General features: G+C 39.6%; 1 protein-coding gene across 3 annotated transcripts in view; it reads right to left on the bottom strand.

Annotated features, from left to right (window-relative positions):
- Positions 1-16,047, bottom strand: part of RPGR (retinitis pigmentosa GTPase regulator) — a 37,906-nt gene extending 21,859 nt beyond the window's left edge. Inside the window, exons 1-11 of one of the 3 annotated variants that reach the window (XM_079974506.1) lie at positions 15,408-16,047; positions 13,406-13,531; positions 11,425-11,517; positions 10,303-10,365; positions 8,842-9,000; positions 6,687-6,836; positions 5,880-6,038; positions 4,296-4,451; positions 2,424-2,548; positions 1,449-1,634; positions 599-785 (exon numbers count right to left, since the gene is read on the bottom strand). In XM_079974506.1, coding sequence (XP_079830632.1) covers positions 599-785; positions 1,449-1,634; positions 2,424-2,548; positions 4,296-4,451; positions 5,880-6,038; positions 6,687-6,836; positions 8,842-9,000; positions 10,303-10,365; positions 11,425-11,517; positions 13,406-13,531; positions 15,408-15,594 — 1,591 coding nt within the window. In that variant the 5' untranslated portion in view covers positions 15,595-16,047. Of the gene's footprint in view, positions 1-598; positions 786-1,448; positions 1,635-2,423; positions 2,549-4,295; positions 4,452-5,879; positions 6,039-6,686; positions 6,837-8,841; positions 9,001-10,302; positions 10,366-11,424; positions 11,518-13,405; positions 13,532-14,114; positions 14,167-15,407 lie in introns of those variants that run through there. The other 2 variants (XM_079974504.1, XM_079974505.1) reach the window with 2 other exon arrangements.
- Between the last annotated feature and the right edge of the window lie 687 nt (positions 16,048-16,734).

Here is a 16,734-nt window from a genome sequence, read left to right as displayed (position 1 = left end):
AAGCACAGAGACCCCATTCCCAGATCTCTCATGGCCCAGTTCACGTGTCTGGTTAAACAATAGTTAATGGTTTACCATGAACATGCAGTCTGGGCCAATTTTCTCCTTCCTACCAGCACATGGGAGGAAAAAACCACAGACCATGACTTTATGTTATGTCTGAACCAGATATAGCAGATTGTTTTGCTCAAACAAACCACAATCCGTAAGTCAAAAGCAAATCTTAAGTACAGATCTTGGTTTGTATGGAGCAGAACAAACTACAGTTTCTGATCCAGATATAATGCTAAGCCTGGGATTGTAGTTTCTTCTGAACACTCAGATTGGCATGCTCACAGTAAACTATAAGCTAAGTTTTCAGTGGCAGGCAAATGAGGCCATGGTGCAAAGAAAAAAAAATCAATCACATAACCCTGCCCAGGTTATGTAGATGTACTGCACTTTTCCTGTCTTTATGTTGCTCAGTATCACAACTGATTATTTAATCAGCAAGTGAGACTCTAAGTGATAATTGCAGTGCAGTTTTAAGGACCTCTGATGCTCAAAAACCCCCACAAATGATTGATGGGAGCATAACAGAAACTGGTGATTAGTTTACCTGTTTCACCATCCAAAGCAGATTGGGTGCCTTGACTTCCATTAGCTGCCTCTGAGTCAAGGTGGTTTGATCTGAGTACACCAAGGGGAATAGTGTTGCTGATGGCACAGGATGCAAGCTTTGAAGGACCTTCTCCTAGTGGAGGAAGTGTTCGTACCAGCCGGTTAACCTGTTCCGGTGATTTGTCCTTGTGAAAGGGTGAAAAGAAAGCACAGCGGCTTTTGAGTCACTTCAAGGTAACCAATAAAGGACAGTGATACAATGAGGGGTAGATTGAGGGCAATGTTTGCTTTTCATTTTCCTAGAATGAGCGCTGTGAATCTGCCCACAGTGCAGTAATGCTTGAAGTCAGGAAATCATCTACAATGTGTGCTGGGTCTTCCCTGGCCAGATTCAGGACAGATGAAAATACCAAGGCTATAGTAAGTTCAAACTGCATGTATAAGTAAAACTACAATCATGCAAGTTAGAGGCTGCACCTACTGTTCAGTTAAAGAAAGACATAATAAAGGAATTATTACCACAATAAATTACCAGTCAACTATAGCATGGAAGTTTGATGTGCTATTTATTTACTTAGAATGCAGATATTTTCATAGCACTCTTCAATTAAAAAAAAACTTAGGGAGGGTTTACCATCTTGGATCTCAGGACTTTTTTGTACAGCTGCCTGGAGATTTTAATATTGAAAGTCAAGCAGTTCTCCTCCAAGTGTTTCCTAGCGAATCTCTTGGCCTTTGGCATATACAGCCTGCACTGCCCCCGATGGTGATTTGTTGCATAGCAACTAGGTGTGATCATGTTGTCTTTTGAGGTTTTTGAAGCTCAGTAGAAACAGTTTAAAATATACCTTCGCTCTCCGCCGCAAGCGTGCCGATAACGTCCGATGGAAGGTATCTATTACTAATGCATCTCCACCCACTTCAGAGACCACAGCAGACAAGTGGTGTTCCTTTTGGTCTGACACATGAGTTTCACCCAGTTCTTTAGGCCTCGGTGTGGCAAAAACTAGCATGTGACAACCACCACAGGAAACCTACAGTACAAAGTCAATGCAGGGATTAATGGAGGCTGTAAACTTTGCAGGTACATAGGAAGGGGAAACCTAAGCAGAAAGTACACTCCTAATGATTTGGTACAATCTTCAGAACTTCCATTACGGTCCCTCAACACATGTTATGCATCATTTCCAAATCATAGTATTTTGAGCAAGGTCAACGTGACAAATATGAGACGCTAAATGGAAAGAAATGAGATATTGGAGTGAGATTAACATTTGGTGGTGCTCTTTTTCTAAGTGATTGTCTCAGGGAGACTTAACTCACTTGCCCTCACTCTGTCCGTGAAGCAATTGCGGAAGGGATAGAAACAGTGTGCCTTTTGGCAAACTTGTTTTGATACCTCACCCTAATATGATTATTTTGGCAAAACAGTGACAGGCTGGGCGTAGCCTTGAAGTAAAAAAAGCCATTGAGTAGCAGAGGTTTATATCCCAACTGCTGTACGGAAATCTAAGAATCTGCTGTAGAATCTAAGAAATTTGCTTAAAGATGTTCATTCCTTCAAAAAGTTTACAGTACACACAGCGCAGCACTGGCTTTGAGCACAAAGAAACACCTCATACAAATCTATTTTTCTATCTAAACAGAAAAAGTAAACCAATTATTTTTTAAAAAACATACCAAGAAATACAAATGTCTCCAGTGATTATCTACAATTTAAAAATATAGCATGGTATAAACATATAGATGACCTCTAAATACAAGTACAACATGAGATATACTGAATTAGTATTTCAGAGCACGAAGAAAAAATGAAGCCTTACCGACTGTATAGCAAACCCCAAAAAATTGGAACATAGCGTAGGAAAAAACTGATTAGTATAATTTTCTTCCCCAAGCCCTAATTTGCCATGCCGTCCATCTCCAAAGGTGTACATAAGGCCGTTCTCTAAATGTGGAGAAAGAAGCATGTTTACTAACATGTAATGCAGCAGTGTGTAAAAAGCAGTGGGTGAAGCCACAACAACTAATTAGAAAGGAGAATCGCTTTCTTTCCAAGAGCAAAAATTCTGAAATAAGTATTTCTACCTGTACCATAGGTCTTTCCACTAGAGGAAGGAAAACGACAACAAAAAAGTTAATCTGGCTAATGTAAAACATACAGCTATGAAAATGATGTTCATACTATTATTACATTTGAATGTTTTGGAATGCTGACATTCTCAAGTTTTCCATGTCAATTGCTTCCTAATGGAACCATTGAACCAGTAAAAATAAGGAGTTAGTGCTCCAAGTATCAAGAGTAGATATTGTATTCTAGCCTTCAGGATTACCCCGCTTCCTCAAGTTTACCTTAAAAACCCTAACATCTATTTACAATGCAGGTATTAACCCTTCAATACTAAATCTTCATCAACCACTAGGACCATTAAGGCCATGAAAAATGGACAGCTACTGAGCCAAATCTATAGGAAGTACATACAAGCTGATTAAGCTAGAGAAGGCAAGCTGATTAGAAAACAGATTCGCAGCAGAAAAACCGCTAGCATCATTAGCAGAAGGGTCATGTATCTTCTGAATTACATTAATTATGCTAAAATAAAATTAGCATACGAACAGGAAAACACATCTGGTGAATATATTTAATGCACAGTGTGGAGATTTTTTCAGTGATCTTGATGACTTCATTAAATTAAGATGTATATTCACGATTGGTAACTGAGTACTACAAGCCAGGTTTTGCACTCTTCTGAAAAGAGTGCTTCCCATTAAGCCTGTCTAAGCACTTCAGCAGCTGCTACTGATAATTCTTGCCTGGTTCACAATTTCCATTAAAATCATAAAAATGGGTTAAATCACACATATGCATCATGAACCCATGGATTCCCATTCTAATTTGAAGGCATAGCACAGTTTGTCCAGACTTAATTACCAATTATGCCTTGCCTGCACCAGGGAGTATGTCAGAGCATGTGAAGGAGACATTGTGGAGGAAAGAGCACACGAACCTCAAGCACGACCCAATGCTCAGCCCATGGTTTGGCCACTGAATATGAACTAAACAAATGTCACTGCAATACTCACACCAGAGCGTATACCCCACTGAATTTATTGAGATCCATTTTGAGGAGGCAAGTATAGGACTGTGCTGTACATGTTGCATGGCTTTTTGTTTTGTTTAATAAACTAAATATAGATAAGAATTACTATGAAATATGTTTAAGACCACCAGGGTCTTGTCACCTCCATTTATACATATTTAATATTTGGTAACTTATAAAATCTCAGAGAGTCATCTCCTTCCCCCATTCCACCAAAAGGACACTCTTACCCTGCTTCCCTGAACCGCAAACAAATACAAACATATATTCTTCCGAGTCCCCCTGTTGCTTAAGGCTCCATCAAACTCAGTAACGCCCCTTCAGCAGGAACAACTGATTCAAACAATAGAAGAATTGCTTTCTTCAATGATACTCCCTGGAGCTTCTGTTTATATAACTTGCCCTTTGCCCCAGAGGTCCCTTTCAGCTGTTCTGAGTATTAATTTGAGAAAAAATTATTTTAAATGTTTCATAGGAAAAGTTTTACGTATCTCTTTGTGACCTGGCAGATTTAAAAACAGGAAAAATTTGTATTATGCACAAAAATACACCAATAGCGTGGCAAATACATTTCACAGCTAACCGCATACATACCTGTTACTAAAGCTGTATGATTTTCCCCACTGGCAATGTTACAGATTTTATGCTTTCTCAAACAATCCACTATCTTTGGTTCAGAAATTTCAAAAATAAATGTACCATGTCCAAGCTGCCCATATTGGCCAAGGCCAAATGTGTAGACCTTCCCCTCTGAAATACATACATGAGATTAATATTCTATCCATAGTTTTCCATCCTCCAAGTTTCCTAGTGCACAATGCTCAAAAGCTCCCATGCTGTTCCTCCCCAATTCCTGGCATGCCGCAGAATGTGACTTGTCATGTCATCTGAACACAGGTATGTCTCTTCCAACCATCAATGAGTAGTTGAGTAGTAACCAAGAATTGCTCTTGATTTTCTGCTTGTGGTTTGGAGGAAACAACATTTCATATGTCTACTGAACATCAGCAGGAGTGAAGGAGGAGCACCACTGGAACTGAGCAGCATGAACCAACATGCAATGTGTTCAGACTAAACCACATTTTGTTTTAGCCTATGGTTCAATGCGATGTGTACACCAGGCCTTGTACTTAAAAATAAAAGTAACGAGAGAGAGATTTTTTAAAATGAGAATAACCAGTATAATTAAACCCATAATATCATTGTAAGAATATCGTATTACATAACCCAAAATATTATACTAAATAAAGTATTAAAGCTCCCTCTGCTGGAAGATACAGAAGTGAAAAAACAAGGAAACGAAACAAAACCACACCTCTTTAAAAGCCTCAGTAAGAGGGTTAGATGTTATTTAGAATAGAAAACACCCTTACCCCTATTCCCTTGCGCAGGGTCTAGTCCCACTAACATCTTAGCCTAGTTGTCAGTAATAGGAATCAACCAGAACAGATAGGATTCAGCCTGAGTAGTAGCATGCCAAAGACCTGAGTGTTGTTGGCTTTTCACTGTCTCTGCTTTGGTTATGTAAAATCACCACCAGACTGACAGCTAATTTAGCTACTAGTTCTAGTACTGTGCATATGTGCAAATGGTGTAAACCCAGCACTAAAACTCTACATCATATAAGAGGACCACTGATCATGCGCAGATCCACACCATACATTTAAATCACATTATATGTACATTTAATGCCCATGACTTCCCCCAAAGAATCCTGGGAACTATACTTTGTTAAGGATGCTGGGAACTTCTGTGTGGGGAAAACCACAGTTTCCAAGAACCTTTGGGGAAAACTCATGTGCTTTAAATATGTGTTGAAAGTGCATTAAATGTATGGTGTGGACCTGCCTCTAGACAGATGCTTCACACTGTCCCTTGTCTTAGCCAATTCTGCCCCTTCTTCCATCACTTTTAAATAACTTTTCTTTATTTAGTTTTGCTCTACAATTTCCATCCCTACATCCATTTGCCACTGACACCTTGCAAATTAATTTTGCTAATTTATTTCCACAGAAACTAAGCAGCTATTTTATAATCGTCTCCACCATCTTTGACATACAGCATCCAATATGCTAAGTCGTATGTAGGTGGACCCATTTAAATGTGTGGATTCAACAGTTTAGGATTCTGGAGATTGAAACATGAGCCCACAATCTGAGGAGCAAGAAGCTAGTATACCTGCAAGCGCTACTGTGTGTCCTCCTCCACAGGCAACCTTATTGGCCCTACCAGAAATTCCAGAAACAAGTTGTGGAACCTTGTAGTTTTTCAGTTGCTCTTTTGAAAGACCTAGTTTTCCATTCTCAGGCTCCCCAAAAGTATAAAGTTCTCCATCTCCTGTAAGAAAACAACAAAGCAGCAAGACTGAGACAAAGGCTAGGACAAAAGAGGCATTTTTGTGTGTCTCCTTTATGACAAATGTATCTTATAAGACAAGGCTGTATTTAAACTTAAACACACCACCACTTTATTTTTAGATTACAGGTCCATCACTAGATTAACTTATTATTATTATTATTATTATTATTCATCAAACTATATTGCAACAACTTTGCACAAATTGCAAAAAGATCAGATTACAGAAATAAATTCATTACCAGCTTTATATGACTACTGATCTTATTCCTACAGTCAATAAATTCCATTACCATTTTCCCACTACAGTAGTTAATGCTCAAAATCCATACCTTCTATGTACAGAATCTGTCAGTTTATTTATCTCAGCTATCTGTATGTTAAGGATTATGTTTTCTCCAAATAGTAAGTCCAAACCATTTTTGCAGAGATTAAGAGGTTCATAATCAATACTTTATAAGAGTCTGACCACCACCAAATTAGTAGCATATATCCAAGCAAAAACAGAATCCAAACTCTTAACCAAGTAATGACAGGTGATCTAATCCCAAACTACTATAAGGGGCATAATCGGATTTAATGATTGAAAGTACACCACACCTTTGCATCTCTCCTGATTTCCACACTTACGTGTTATTAAGGCGGAGTGGTAGTATCCACAAGAGATCCAGGAAACGGGTTTACCAACATCCACTTGATGAGGAACATATGCATTAGCTTCATCAGCCAAACCAATTTGTCCTTCGGAATTGTCCCCCCACATAAAAAGCTGTCCATCCTCTTAAAAGAAAAGAGTTTTGTAAGTGTATTATTTACTTATTTAAATAAGTTGGCTTTACAAAACCCAGGATCCATTATCTAGTGGCCACGTAAGTCCTATATTGTGATTCCTGAAATGCAGTCCTTGCAATACAACATAGGGTGTTTTAAACCCTAGGAATTTGATGGGAGGGGGATTTTAAAAGCATCTTGTAATATAGTATATGAAATGATAGAGAGCTGCATTTCAAAAATCACAGTAAAAACTTCACTGGATCCATGATCCCCGCCCCACCCCCATGCATAAGAAGCAACATGTTGTATCTGGAAACAGATTGCTAAATGCTATGCCCTCCTATCTAAACTTATTTCTCTCTTAAATCAAGACAGCAATGAAATTAAATTACACAGAAAATGGCTACATTTAGGAGCAGTTCAATCTGAAAGCTAGGAGACTGCAGTAGTCAAACTGTCAAGCTACAAAGGGCCTACGAAGACACCCTTGAATATAAATATATGCTATTATACACCTAAATAGGTTCATAATATTTGGATACTCACAAAAAGTTTCCCTAAAATTATAGGAAAACCCAATAAATAACTGTAGGGCAGGATACTTTTCAAAGAGTTAAGCAAAGCATTTGCTGTTCAGTGATGTACCTCAGTCAAGAACTAGGAACCAAGTAAAGATGTTTCTGGAAACTTGTATCAAGATGTCAAAATCGCCAACATTTTCACCTAGTATTTGCAACAATACATTTGTGAATATGTATACAGATGAATATGTATACAGATGAATATGTATACAGAAACCATCCAGGAGCCAACTCAGGAATCTGTTTTGATAGAGCAAGTGCAAACACAGAAGATAATGGAGGAGGCTGCTGTTGAACCTCAAGTAACACAAATGGAGAGGCCCGAGGCCCTACAGGAGCATAAGCTATTGTTGTTGAAGGCTGAATTTGAAGTGGGCCAGGGGGGGTCTGGAGTTCTGGGGCCCCTTAAGTTTGGAGGGACTTTGAAACATGCTATTAAATATTTTCTGGACTACACTGTTGACTGTGGGGAATGGGACTCTGGGGAATGGGCCGATCTGCTGAGGAGAGATGGAGATATTTTTGAGTTGGAACATCCCCGAGACCTACTCCTCAATGAGAAAGGAAAGAAATTAAGAAAGAGACCTACAAAAGACAAGGTAAAGTGCAAGTACAAACAAGAAGAAGAACTGCAGAAGGGACATGGAAAAGACTTAAGAGCCTCGGATATAAGATTACCAGGTTGATGGACTAGATGGAATAGACAGTAAGGACTGACATAACCCGAGACCAGGAAGAAGAGACGCTGGAGGAAGATTGGAAGAAAACTTTAAAAAAATTATTTTGGGAATTAGTGTAAAATTAATGAGCATTAGGAAAAATGTTGGAATGAAAATATTTGGCTTTAGCAGAAATGTTATAAGGAATTATGCATAAATAAATATTAAGTTTTAAGTCTTAAGGAATCTTTGGGAAGATAAGGTTAAAATAAACTAAGGTAAACTGAATGACAGAATATAGCGAAAGATGGAAAGGATTTGCTGAGTTAATTAATAGGTTAGACTGTTAAGACAAACTATTTAAAAAAAAATTGAGAAGGATGGAAAGAATTTGCTGAAATAAATAACTAAACTAGAATACAAAAAGGGAGGCGTGAGGAGGTCGATGAAACAAGTTAATGAAAGATAAAGATATGGAATATTGTGTTTTTATTGTTATTGTATTGATTTTTATGTTTTTTTTCTTTTTCCCCTCTTTTAAGTATTGTTATTTGTTGTTGCTTTCTTCTTTTTTCTTTCTCTGTAATTTTTGAAACTTCTAATAAATATCATTTTTTTAAAAAATACATTTGTCCTTGGATATATGCAAAGTGATTTTTTTTATCAGGCTTCCACAAATGTCAACTGGAAAATATAGAAGGCCTCAAATAACACACACACACACACACACACACACACACACACAACATTTGTATTAGCTGTTGGGCTCACCAGTTAGTGCTGCTGACGTGTAGGATCCAGCTGCCAGCTGTTTGATCTTGTGCTGGTTACTAAAAAAACTAATTAGATGAAATGTGCTTCTTTCCTCTGTGTCACCTAGTCCCAACTGCCCTTCGCTGTTACCTCCAGCAGCATAAACATTTTCTTGTTCTGCACACAGAAAAGCACATGTAGAATAAGCACACTCTCATCTGAAGCAACAGCAAAACCTAAAAAAATCAGACCAGCTCAAGTTTATTTTCACCCATGTACAAAAGGTCGATCCCTGGTGCCCTCAAATGCTCAAAGACTGCCTGTAGAAATTCCTATTTAAGTTCTTAAGAATCATCGCTCTGCAGCAGGATTCTACATTATAAAAATATACTACTGGAATATGCATAACATAGTAAAAGTAGTTTCTGCTCATGGCAGGAAATCAATATTTACAATTGGGAATTGTTTTATTCCTTCCCTTCTAAACAGAAGGAAAAGAACCTCGGAGATAGACAATTTGAAATGGGGCTGAGGAAGCTGTAGCTCAGCAACACCAGAAGATTCACAAGTTAGCCCCCCTGCGCTACAGGTAAAGGCTCAGCTAGCAATGAGAATCAATTAGCATGTGTACTCAGGCCAAAGTTAATTAAATGCAATCTTGCTCGAACATACAAACTACAAATGTTAATGACGGGCATTAAATTAATTAACCACAACATGTGCCTTTCTCATGTTTAACCTGACACCTTTTGGTCCTGATTAAAATGAATTCATGTTTAATGAAAAATGTACTTAATTTACAAGGGAAAACAGACATAAGAATGGCAATCAGATCTAAATATTTTCAAAATTATTCATTTCACAATATTACTGAAGACTTTAAATTCTACCGTGATAAGGAAAGGAGAATTTCCTGTAAATGATAAATGCCTTGCAGGAATTTATCAACAGGAGCTACCTTGCATGTTTCCATCTCAGTAGGATGGCAGCATCAGATTTACTACCTGAATTCACAATAAGAAAACAGCTGACTTCCTTGCTATTACCATCTCCACAGAAAAATCTATGTAACCAGAGGTTTATTTGAGTTAACCACACTGAACAGGTTAGCTACTTCTAAGCAAAATCTTATCCAAGATATTGTTTTTTAAAAATCAGCTCTATTAAGGATAGTTGAAAATTATTCAGTGAGGATTAGGGTTACAACTTAGATGTAGATCACATACTATGCATGCATACAGATGACACTTAGTCACAGGATGTTCTAGTTAATGAATTTCAGATGACAAGGCTGTCTCGGGCCTCAGGAAAGATGCAGCCAGTCAAATCTGGCCATTTTACAGCAGATGGACCAAGTGTCTTGTTCAATATAAAAGGTGCACATAATGTTTTTTTTTTTTTTTAAGGTTCTGAGTATTTCTTAGAATGTGCACAGAAAGCAGCCATAAGATATTTGATGTGCAAATATAGATGACGTACCTGTATAAATCAAGGTGTGATTTCTCCCGCAAGCAGCTAGTTTTACTTTTTCTGGTTTTAAAGCTGAGGATTAAATAGACAGTGGTTACCATTTAAAAAAAAATATTGTTGAATGTATTAAGCTCCAACTTTACATACTGTCTACTAACCATAAATCAGTGGTAAGTGGAAAAATGGCAAAAAGCTAGACCTTCTATACTCCAGTCTAGAAGTTACCAGCATGGAACCCACAGGTGCGCATTAGCCACTGAAATTAGGTTTGAACTCATTCTAGAGCAACCAACACAATAGTTTGCAATGTATTATTGGCTGCGGATATTCCATTTTGCAAATTTGCCCATAGAACCTGTTCTAATTCAATGACATTTTTATAATAATAATGGATCATTAAGGCTGCAGTCCTATACACACTTAACCTGGGAGTAAATCAAGGCTGATACTCTTTGCTTAAGCGTTCCTGGCCAGAAACGAACCAAAACATTGATTTTTCACTCCTCATCCTCTTAGTTTAAACCACAGGAAACAGCACATGTCCTGTTATTTAGGGTGGGCTTGTAACATAAAAGAAGGCATATTTTCAAATAGATTTATTTCCATACTTCAGGAGAAAACGTTGGATTGTCAAATACCTTAAATCTTAAAATGATGGGAGAAATAAAAATACTATGCATTTTGTCAAGAGATAGAGCTATATTAGTTTTTTCTTTGCCTTAAATAAAAAACATATATGAAAATAATTTATCAGTGTCATTACCCTTCTACAAAAGAAACCCCCCTCGCTTTGTAAACTTGCTAAAAAAACTCGCATGTATCTTCTTCTTCTTTAGCTTTTTCTACTATTTCATAAATCGTAGTTGAAAGGCTTTGTCTGTGGTTATATTCTAACTGTGGTTATTTCAATTCTCAAAAGCCTTTTGTTTTCCTTTCTCTCTCTCTTTTTAAATAAAGTGGAGCAATAGCTGTTAAAAGTTCTCATATGAAAGTTGTGCCTATGTCCCAAATGTAGTGAGAGCTATTATAATAGTGGTGTTAGGAATCACCATAGGTATTAGCGACTGAGTTCATTCTTCCGCTCATTTTCAATTATGGCATATGTCATAAAACCACACATGTGAGACTAACCTTTCACACAAGTTGGCTTGTTGACAGTATTCCTTGTTCCAAATCCTAGTTGTCCCCAGTTGTTGCTTCCAAACATGTAAAGTTTACCATTTTCTACAGGGGAAAAAAAGGGTGATCACCAATGAGTTTACTTTAAGGTTCTCTAAAAATGCGAAATTACTTTGGCTGGCCTTTTGCCATTGATCCTCCCCTGCTCAAATAATAATCATGTACGCTTCATATACTGCAAAATATTACAGAAACACACAGAATCATATTGTAGAGCTGGAAGCAGGGGTGCCATCTCACCCTCAGGATTGTGGGTCTCCGCTGAGCAAAGCAGACGTGCAAAGTCACACACACTATGTGCAGGCATGTGTGTGTGACGTTGCACGTCTGCATTGCGGTGGGGGGAGCTGGTGGCTCCTCCTCTCCACAGCCAGTTAGGCACCCTTTTCCATAGGGAGGGTCTCAGATTCAGAGGCAGAGAGATAACCCCCCCCCCCAAATGGTGCCTCACTTGCTGGCTGCAGAAGGTGGAGTTGAACTGCTTTTCTCCTGGAGGCAGGGCCACTGCCGCCTGCCGGCTTTTCTCATTGCCTTTTTGGGTGCCCAGCCCCCACAATTGTATTATTGTGGGTGTCCAAGCACCCACGGCCCCATGGAGCTGGCTCCAATGGTTGGAAGGGACCCTCAAGATCATCTGGGCCAACCCCCTGCAATGCAGGAATATGTAACTGTCCCATACGGAGATTGAACTTTCAACCTTGACATTATCAGCACCATGCTCTAACTGAGCTATCCAGGCTGACAATAATTATAAAGTCACCCCACTCTAAATAAGGTTACCAGACGTTTCCATTTCCCAGGGACTGTCCCCGGATTTACAAATCAGTCCTTTGAGAAAATCCATCTGTTCAGTAGCAAGTTGAAAAGTGTCCTTGGATTCAGTGAAAAAAATCTGGTAACCTTACTCTAACATTAGGAATAGGATTGTACTGTAAGTATTTTTCAAAATTGATACCAGTGGACTGGTCTCCCAAAGAGATTGTTCAGATGATCTTTGAACATCAGCACTTGTTTTTAAGTCTTTGATCATCATATTTCAGCCAGTTCTAGTCCTGGGTTAATGATGACTTGTAAACTGCAGTGCTTCAGTTGCTGCTGAATTTTGGTATTATCACCAAGTATACAATTTCAAGGAACTTGTGAAATTTACTTTAGGAGTAACAATTATTGCTTTATTGCTTATTGTTTCTTGAGATTGCAAGCTGCTCTGAGAAGCCTCCCTTCTCTTGATGATAGAAAATATTGGATAAATATATATAAAGTAAATCACCGAGAGACTGAATTTTGAATTAATCAAGAAACAGCTTTTTTATGATACATTTTAAAGTTTTTAGACCAGGGAGATGCAAACAAAGCTCATGGCATGTATCTCAACATGAAAAGACACCTAAATTTCCATTTCACATTTACATAAGTATTAGGATAATAGCACTATATCAATTTAAATAAGAATGTATGGGAGTATCTTATATTGTGTTTGTTTTGTGTGTGTGTGTGTGTGTGTGTGTGTGTGTGTATTTTATATATATCTTTGTCCTTTTTCTCCCCCTCACTTTTCCTTCTTTTTTCTGTATTAATTTCTTTTAATTGAAATTACTTCAATAAAATATAAATAAATAAAGACTTCCATTTCACAAACACAGGAAGGTCATGTTACCATCTTGCAAACATCATTACTTCTGAATAACATCCAAGTCTGCCTCAGGACTGGGCCTTCATAGTGCAATGCAATGCATACTTTCTTCAAAGTATATCCCACTGGATACAATAGGTCTTAGTCTCAAGTAAGTGGGTTCAGACCGCTACCACAGTGTGATCAGGACAAGAAACTTCACAATAAAATATTTTGAATTTGTGAAAATACTAGTACAATGCTAACTTGTTTTTCCTGAAATGCTGCTAAAGTAATTAAAAGAAAACCTTAAACACTAACCTGTTACAACAGAAGTATGTTCATCTCCGCATGATATGTGAAAAGGCTTATCATTTTTAAACCAAAACTTGCTAGGCACATTATCGGCAAATTTGCTTTTTCCAAATGTGAATACAGCACCTGATTCTAAAAAAGAAAAAAAATAGCGTAAACATTGAATTCTATTTCATACTTTACTCCTAACAGCATTCTTCCTGAGAAAATGGCATCTGGAAGAAACCTCAAAAGTAATCTAGTTCATCGTGGTCCTGACGCAGGAAATTCACTGCTATGGTACACTCACCTTCTGCTTAAAGTAAAGGTAAAGGTACCCCTGCCCGTACGGGCCAGTCTTGACAGACTCTGGGGTTGTGCGCCCATCTCACTTAAGAGGCCAGGGGCCAGCGCTGTCCGGAGACACTTCCGGGTCACGTGGCCAGCGTGACATCGCTGCTCTGGCCAGAGCCAGAGCCAGAGCCGCACACGGAAACGCCGTTTACCTTCCCGCTGGTAAGCGGTCCCTATTTATCTACTTGCACCCGGAGGTGCTTTCGAACTGCTAGGTTGGCAGGCGCTGGGACCAAGCAGTGGGAGCGCACCCCGCCGCAGGGATTCGAACCGCCGACCTTTCGATCAGCAAGTCCTAGGCGCTGAGGCTTTAACCCACAGCGCCACCTGCGTCCCCACACACCTTCTGCTTAGAAATCTCTAAAAAAGGAGAGTGTATCACCTTTAGAAGCAGTCTGTTCCACTGCTGAACAGCTCATGCTGTTAGGAAGTTCTTATGTTTAATCTAAAATGTTCTTGTAATTTGAACCAATTGGTTGCAATCTACAAGCTGGAACAGGGGAAAACACACAACTATGTAACAGCCCTTCAGGTATTTTAATTTTCCAAAATCCGTGGTGTACTTTTCTGCCCTTGGTGTCCGAAGTTCTGCTAATATAGAGACAAATATTTTATTAAATTGTCCAAATACTTTATCAGATATGACAAGCAGTGCTGTTAAGAACAGGTGAGATTCCTTATTTCAAATTGGAAACAGAAGCAGCAAGAAAACAAACAAAGGCTGCAATCCTAAACAGCTACCACAGAGCAAACCCTACTGAACTTTTATGAGAGTTGCTTCTGGGTGCACATTAATAGTATAGCTCTGTTAAAAAGTTTTCCTGGGAGCAGGTGAGGCCAAAATAAAAAAGTGGGTACCAGTTACTTTTAACATTTTAATTCAATGAGTCTTTGCGAATAAGAACATTTTAAGAGCTTGATGGATCAGGCCAATGGCCCATCTAGTCCAGTGTCCTGTTCTCACAGTGGCCAACCTGTGGGAAGCTGGCAGGCAGGACCCAGGCAGAAGAGCATTCTCCCCTTTTAACCTGAAACTGTTCTTAACCTGAAGCACCACTTTAGCTAATGGGGCCTCCTGCTGCCGCCGGAGCACGATTTCTGTTCTTATCCTGAAGCAAAGTTCTTAACCTGAAGCACTATTTCTGGGTTAGTGGAGTCTGTAACCTGAAGCGTATGTAACCTGCCTGAAGCATATGTAACCCGAGGTACCACTGTACACTACATGAAGAGGTGTGTGACAGGCCCTATATCTGACCTTTTAATCATTTTCCTCACTCATCTGGAATGAAACATGTGGCCTAAAAATAACGCCCTAAAATACAATGTGCGACTCTGCATAATGGGGCTGAAAATACTGAGGGCGTTTTACTTACTTGGAAACAAGTCCCCCCAAGAAGTAAATGGGACTTACTTCTGAGCAAGCACGGGCTAGAAATGGGTTCAAACTCTCCTGAGTCTGAAGCAAATTGCCCGCTTCTCCCTGCTTCTACCGTGCAATACGGAGGTAATAAAGAGCAAAGTGGGGGGAGAGGAGAGAAAAACAAGAGGGAGGCGGCGGGGAACCTGCCGCGCGCTCGCCTCGCGGGGCCCGCAGATGACGACAGAAGCAGGCGAGGGGCTCCGGCACCAACCAACTAGCTTCCCGAGACGAGGGGGGGACAAGACTGGGACTCACCGGGCACCTGCTCATCGGCCTCCCCCATGACAGGCTCGAGGGGGAGGCGCCTAGGAGACAGAAGGAAGCGCGAGCAGCCTGGATCCCGGAAGTAAACAAACCGCCTGCCACTAGCAACGGAGACCGCTAGAGCAGCGACCATAGAGTCGCCTGCAAGCCGGGGTAGAGCGTCATCTCCAAGTACCATAGAGGTTTTCTTTTTTAAAAAAAAAACAAAGAAACAAAAAACCCTCTTCAAAATATTGCTTTTACGAAAGTTAGCGCTTGAATAGTTCGATTAGCAATTAGCAAGACTCCTCCATGAGCATTGCAAAATGGTGGGCACCGAGAACAGGGGACATTCCCACTTGGAAACTTTCCAAGGGCATTTCATTTATTACACATTTATACCTCCCGTTAGATCATTGTTCGCTGTGCCAATGTTATTCTCAAAACCAGCGCTTTTTTCCCCTAGAAAAAGAGGTGCAGGAACTCCCAGGAGTGAATGGCCCAGGGTCACCCGGCGAGTTTCAAGGGTTAGCAGGAATTGGGCAAAGTCTCCTTAGTCCGAAACAATGTGTAACATTGGCTTTCTTTGGCCAACTGTTGGAAATCGAAGACTCACAGATTCATAGAGTTGGAAGGGATCCCGAGGGTCCTCTAGTCCAGTGTTTCCCAACTTTGTGCCTCCAGCTGTTTTTGGACTACAATTCCCATCATCCCTTGCCACTGGTCTTGCTAGTCAGGGATGATGGGAGTTGTAGTTCAAAAACAGCTGGAGGCACAAGGTTGGGAAACACTGCGGAGTCTAGTCCTACCCCCAGGCTAAATATATCTATCTTTAGCTATGAAAGAAGCTGCACCTATTGAATGTCAGCGTTTTAAAAACATGGAATAGTTCCTCAATTTGCTTTCTTTCTGATGTATAGTTTTTCCATATAAATAAAAATCTAAAAAGTAAATAAATGCCTAATTTATAAATAAATTTATAATAAATGCCCCATAAATAGGAGAGAGGAAAGAAGACTGCAGGAATTGGGTTTCTGTAAGGCTCTGGGTCTGTAAGACTTGGTGTCTGTATTGAGCAGGGGTAGGCAACCTAAGGCCCGTGGGCCAGATGTGGCCCAATCACCTTTTCAATCCAGCCCACATATGGTCCGGGAATCAGCTTTTTTTTTACATGAGTAGAATGTGTCCTTTTATTTAAAATGCATCTCTGGGTTATTTGTGGGGCATAGGAATTCATTCATTTTTCTCCAAAAAATATAGTCTGGCCCACCACAAGGTCTGAGGGATGGTGGGCTGGGCCATGGCTGAAAGAGGTTGCTGACCCCTGGTATTGAGAGGA

Source organism: Podarcis cretensis (assembly GCF_951804945.1).
Source record: "Podarcis cretensis genome assembly, chromosome: 4".
Taxonomy (NCBI): domain Eukaryota; kingdom Metazoa; phylum Chordata; class Lepidosauria; order Squamata; family Lacertidae; genus Podarcis; species Podarcis cretensis.
This window is presented reverse-complemented; position numbering and strand designations above follow the sequence as displayed.